The sequence below is a fragment of the Habropoda laboriosa genome, unplaced genomic scaffold (assembly GCF_001263275.1).
Source record: "Habropoda laboriosa isolate 0110345459 unplaced genomic scaffold, ASM126327v1 scaffold28, whole genome shotgun sequence".
Taxonomy (NCBI): Eukaryota; Metazoa; Arthropoda; class Insecta; order Hymenoptera; family Apidae; genus Habropoda; species Habropoda laboriosa.
In genome coordinates, this window is record NW_017100174.1 from 1,246,828 (window position 1) to 1,252,914 (window position 6,087).

The window sequence follows — 6,087 nt, forward strand, 5'->3', positions numbered from 1 at the left end:
AGAGAGAGAGAGAGAGAGAGAGAGAGAGAGAGAGAGAGAGAGTGGTACCAAGAGGAGAGAAAACTAAAAAGAAACTGTTTTGTCTTTTGTGAATCGAAGAGAGGAAAAGTGATACGTCGGCGTGTGTTATATTTGTTAAATTTGAATCACGCGCAGCGGCTTCCGTGTTTTGTTGAAAAATAAAAGACTTGTGAAAGCTGCTAGCCGAGCTGACGTTACATTATATAGATTATAAATATATATAAAGGTGGCAGAACTGTTTTAGCTATTTAAGATTGTATAGAGCGCACGGTGTTATAAATAGGCTGACGACGACGAAGAACGATGCTGAAAAATGATGAATCGGGACTTGTGCGTGATTATGTTCGCCCGGGATGATTGCGTGATCAGCGATCGTGTTCGACTTCGAGGCAGGAAGTCGTTTGTGTAATATGTTACTAATGTAATATAGAGTTTTACGATAAAAAAAAAAAAAGAGAAAAAAGAAGGTATCATTTAAAACGTGCGACTGTGAAAGATGTGCAAGGTGAAATGTTATCGGGACGTTTCACCGCGCGTGATGTCCTCGTGCTTTACTATACATGTCGACGAAAGAACGAACAGAGGAAGGAGAGAGGAGACATGCCTGACAGGGAGAGAGGTAGGGAGAGAGTGGGATGAGACGAGAGAAACTGTGTACGTACGGAGAGCACACCAACACGATCATAGCGTTGTAGACCTTGTCGAAGTAGGAGAGTGTGTGTGTCGTGTTGCAGAATTCTACAATAAATATATCGAGCACACAACCACGTAGAGAAACGAACGTTTTAACCTGAGGGATAGAGAGAGAACGTAGGTCTATATCGAAAAACGATGTAATTTCGATCGTGCTAAGATGTGTAAAGGAAGCTGGGGGTTCTTTGCGTGACCCTTGACATTTCCATTACGAGAACGAATATAAAGAGATAAGAAAAAAAAAAAAACGATATCCCGTACCCTGAAATTTGTACTCGTATAGAAAGGTTCTGTTGTTATACGATTTTTTCGTTCTTTCGTTGCTGTTCTTATATGTCGGTAATGCAGCTACCACTCGTAACTATATGTTCCGCGGTAACTGTGAGAAATTGTGAAAGGCACGGAAGAAAGCTTAAGAGGAAAAAGAAAGAAAAAAACAATAGTACGTTTCGATCTCTTGACTCATTTTCTTGTAGCAAAAAAACGCGCGTAGAAGAACGGACAAAAGAGGAGATACCGAAGCTTTTCCCTTGTCGTACCGTAAATTGGTATCGTCTGAAAGAAATCACTGTATCCCTGTCGAAGGTACAAGGTTTCAGTACATCGTATATCATTCGCGTTTTATCTTCGGTCGAACTTTCGACCGAAGATCGGAGAGTTTGTAATCGAATGAATAGTATTTTATGATTGAGGATTTTTCTTACGATAAATCGAACGCGTGATCTTTGCTCTAAGAATGAATTATACACCGTACAGATCTATTTATATCTTTCGCCAATTTTAAAGAATTTGAATCTCTCTGATTTTACGATGTTTACAGCGAGTCATGTACGATGTACTTGACGTATTGTATCGTTCGCGACGAAACAAAAGTTTGGCCCCATCTGTGGCTACGAAATTTAAAAAAAAACGTAACCCGATGGAGAGAATCAATCGAAGCATGAAACATGAACTCTAAGAGATGCAGTCGTTCACGAACGCGTACCGTTACTGCCATTCCAGGCACCGAACGCTATATCCGTATACACGAATAGAAGCACACGGGCTACCTGCGCTCATAGGGCACGTTTATTCGCGAGATGTTCATGCGAGAATATTTTTGTGACTGTCCGAAAACGACGAGGATCCCTTAGGTTTAATTTGTTAGCGACTCGAATCAACGAGAGACACACACCACGTATGTATCGCGATTGAATTTATATCAGAGAACAAACGACGATAAAATTGCGCCAGAGTACTACACGCGGTCAAACGAGATTTCTTCGATGCATGTGAAGGATGGCGTTATTGAAATTAATAGGGTACTAGGTAGCGCGTTAATCATTCGGATCTTTGAAACGGTGAAAGCAGGGGGATGCATAATGGAGATTTATATTTTGTTACAGGAAGACAACACACGTTTTACATTCGCTGTGATCGTCGTAAAATTCATGCTGTTATACTGCCGCGAAAACACGACAAAAAAAAAAACTAAAAAAAAAAACTTACTACAAATTGTACGACACAACGGTGAAGTAAAAAGAAAAAAAAATAGAAAAAAAATGCGTAGAAGAGAAAAAACGTGAAAAAGCAGATAGATTTTCGACGAGCACAGCTCCGATGATAGACCAATAGAAACAACGATACCTCAAGAAGACTCAATAGTTAATTATCTCTTTAACGGATTAACTTGTACAGAATCGATATTCTTTTACAGTGAATAATTACGCATACCCACATTACAGTTGCATACACACATACACAGACGCACTAGGAAGAACAGAGCGAAATACGTGATTCGACATCCGCAAATGCAAAAGTAAAAAAGAAAAAAAAAACGATTTTCTGTCCCGCGTTTCATTGAATTGTGTCTCCGTGCTCGCAATTTGCACTCCGTGTGTACGAAAGCGATGAGAAATATGCGTTTCCAGCCAGAAAAAGAAAGAGAAAAAACAAAAAGACAAGCGTTAATCCTTTCCAAGCACAGTTCATGTTGTTCCTATAGCTACGCGAAAATTGTTTCTTTCGACAATTAAATCATCTATATCTATATACATGTGAAGTTTTATTCGTCACCATCAATTCCTTCCCCGGTTCTATTCGCAACAATTTCATTTTTACACATCAGTAAGAAACATTTAAAAAAGTAATTTCTTTTGAAATACTGTTCGGAGATTTATAACTCGCAATAATATTTACTTCAACTCAAATTACTAAGCAAAATTTATAACTTACTCACCGTATGATTACGTAATAGCGTATTCGGTAAATTTACTGTATAAACATAACATATATCTATGTAAACATCCGTAACGCTGGAGAAATCGGAGATCTGAAACCACAAACGAACTGCAGGAGAAAAATGTTTACGTTGTTTACTTCCTTTCCATCCATACGAAATGTTTGTATAAAACAATTGTTCTACAATTTTTCACGGTTTAAGAAAGATGACATTAATTGTTCTGTTTGTACACGCAGTGGAAATTAACGTGCATATATATCCCTTAGAATAAATATTGCGGTTAGAGGTTCGACAGCTGCGTGGACAGTACCGCCATCACGTAGGTAATTACTCGAACCGGTAAGTGCACTAACCTACTCGAATTTAGCGGAACGCATCAATATGGCCTCCGGTAGCTGGCACGCGTGCCCGCTCGCTAATTATTTAAGTAATTTCGGGGAACGTGCGAGTGTACGTTGAAATAAACACTTCTGCAAAATGAACATGTCGGTAGAGAAAAAGAAGTACTCGTCGGCGCTGCCAACAAATTGGCCGACGAGGGAAGAGGCATCCAGAAAGAGTCAAAATCAGTTGTCATCTACTGGAAAGGTTGACGTTTACTACTACAGGTACGTCTTGTATTTTACAATTTTTAGACAACACTCTTACGTTGCATACCGGTTACGTATTGTATATGGAAATTGAGAGAAGCTTGTAATGAATACTGAATCGATCGTAACCGATGCAGGAACATTTAGTGTCATTCATTTCTAACCTCTGTAGTGTATGTTTATGAGTACTGCATACTCTTTTTTTTTTTCGTAGCCGTGGAGTAAGAAACGACGCATCGTTGGTACCACCGATAAGGCAGACGGCGTCCATATTTAAACAACCAGTAACCATTTACAAGACACAGGAAGGGAAGGTGAAGGACATCAAGCATGGAAATCAAGAAAAACCAAAACAGGTTAGTATTTATCTTTTTAAGTTTCATATGTGTACATACATGTTAATTAATTAAAATGTTGAAACAAATTTTGACGTTTTCCAGTCTTTGTATTTGTTATTCAAAGGAAAAACGTTTATGAGTTTAAAAATTCAATGTTTCATTCATCATTTCATTTGTTGGAAGTTCACAATGTATATATAAAACATTGTCATCACCTAGTAATAATCATACCCCTTTCATGTGTAAAGATAATGTCACAAACATTTTCAATGTTGTAATGAAAATGCAGAGTCATTAGGATCTATAATATAATTTATTATGGTATTTAATGTTGTTCCCTGTAAATTCTCATGGTTCAATCATCAAATCATTCGTTTAGGAAGGAGCCGATAAAACTGATGGCAAATATGGCTCCCAAGATAAGCCTAAGCAGGTAACACATTGTTCGATGTGCTTATGGAATCATTATTGATTATGTGTTTCTTTCTGTCTGCCAATGAACATACAGTGTTTTGTACAAAATGTCTATGAATAGGCATCCATGGAAATCAGCTATTATAAATGTAGTTACCTAGTGCATGTTTCATTAGACAATTTCTTATTACGCAAACATCTCACACAAATCAGAATCATAACCAATATATCTTTAGCACAATGTATAAGGATTGTTGTATTTTTTAAGTTTTCTATTGTCATGTATTTTTAATCTTTTATTACTGAAAATATAATGCACTGAACTTCTTCTTTAGAGAATCCACAACATTTAACTGTACATTATCATCTTGCTTGTGTCATGAAGCAAATACATCTTGCTTTTGTGATTAGATTACTCTTATGCGTGTTAAGTATTATTATACTATATGCAGTGATATTACTTTAAATGGAATGTTTATTGTTACTATAATTTTTTCAATTTTGCAGCTATTTTGGGAGAAACGTTTGGAAGGCTTGTGGGCGTGTGATCCAGACGGATATGCGTTCGCTGCAATGGATTTGCCAAAAGGTTTAAAGTCAGTGGGCCCGTATATCACGGAAGAAACGTTGCTACAGAGCGTTGCTACTGCGTTGCACGTTTCGTCTCAACCAGTCACGGGACAAACGGGTTCAAAAGCAGCTTTAGAGAAGAATCCCGGGGTATTTCTTAATCCCGATCAACCCCTCGTACAGGTAGAATAGATATTTAGATACCAAATAGGGTGATACGTTAATATAAACTCGTGTTACGTGATAAATACACTTAACCATACGATCGAACACCCTATTACGGAATGTAAATAGTTATGTACTGGAGGTTTGAAAGGGTACATCGACAGAAAAACATAGAGGCATTACAAAACGAACCCATTAAATCCGACAATTATCCATGCAATATCGACAGATGACGTTTTTTTTCTTTTGTCTAAGGCCGTCTCGATAGCTGACGAAGACATCAAGAGGCAAGAGGACCGTGTTGCTCTCGCAAGAAAAAAGCTTCAAGATGCTTTACGAACAATTCCTACATAAATTGTACAATTTTTTTAGCTGTATTTTAATTCGCTCATCCCTAGTCCTAAGTTCGTTATAAATTATGTCATATCGGTTTTTATAATAAATGTTTTGTAAAGAATCATATGTAACTAAGTACAATACGATACTATACGTAATTTATAATGTAACTATCTTGTAAAACACTGATAAATCTTTTTAAGTTACCAGACTTTTGCAAATTCAATCGTTCGTACATTGCAATACGTTTACAATTGTGTTGCGCTGTGAGATTACAACAGACAGCGATCGTTCGATCTATGAGGTAATTCGCAATTCCGGGAAACAGTTTCGACACTCCGATAAAATCGGGTTTGAACATGAAAGAAGGGTTCGAACGGGTCAGCTGCGCCTCCATAAAATCCAATTTCGCTTTTAGTTACGAGCTGCTGATAATACCGATGATTCGAGTACCGTGGTTATTCACCATCTGCTCGGATTTTCGGGTGTATTGAGAAAATTGAGAAGGGCCAACCACTCGATGATTCTTCGGGTTCGACAAAGTTGCACGGGAAAGAAACCGCATCTGGCTTCACACGAACCGGAAAGGAGGCCGCACGAAATGATCCCTGAAGCGAACGGTTCCGCGAGAGAAAAAATAGGAAAACGCGTGCAACGAAGCCATATGCTCTCCTTATATTAGTCACGTCCATTAGACGAACATTTTTAAATCGTTCCACGATTATCCGCCACTCAAGAA

General features: G+C 38.0%; 1 protein-coding gene across 1 annotated transcript; it reads left to right on the forward strand.

Annotated features, from left to right (window-relative positions):
- Positions 1–3,378: 3,378 nt before the first annotated feature.
- Positions 3,379–5,366, forward strand: LOC108578706 (methyl-CpG-binding domain protein 3). The gene is made up of 5 exons (XM_017942083.1): positions 3,379–3,543; positions 3,740–3,881; positions 4,243–4,296; positions 4,785–5,030; positions 5,268–5,366. Exons 1-5 carry the CDS (start codon positions 3,413–3,415, stop codon positions 5,364–5,366), a joined length of 672 nt encoding a protein of 223 aa, XP_017797572.1. The 5' UTR covers positions 3,379–3,412.
- The last annotated feature ends 721 nt before the right edge of the window (positions 5,367–6,087 follow it).

What these genes read in the sequence shown, in the direction of transcription:
- LOC108578706 (XM_017942083.1), top strand. Translation starts at nt 3,413, where the DNA reads ATGAACATGTCGGTAGAGAAAAAGAAGTACTCGTCGGCGCTGCCAACA. An exon ending in GTTGACGTTTACTACTACAG is followed by an intron (nt 3,544 to 3,739) that starts GTACGTCTTGTA and finishes TTTTTTTCGTAG; the next exon opens with CCGTGGAGTAAGAAACGACG. An exon ending in CCGATCAACCCCTCGTACAG is followed by an intron (nt 5,031 to 5,267) that starts GTAGAATAGATA and finishes CTTTTGTCTAAG; the next exon opens with GCCGTCTCGATAGCTGACGA.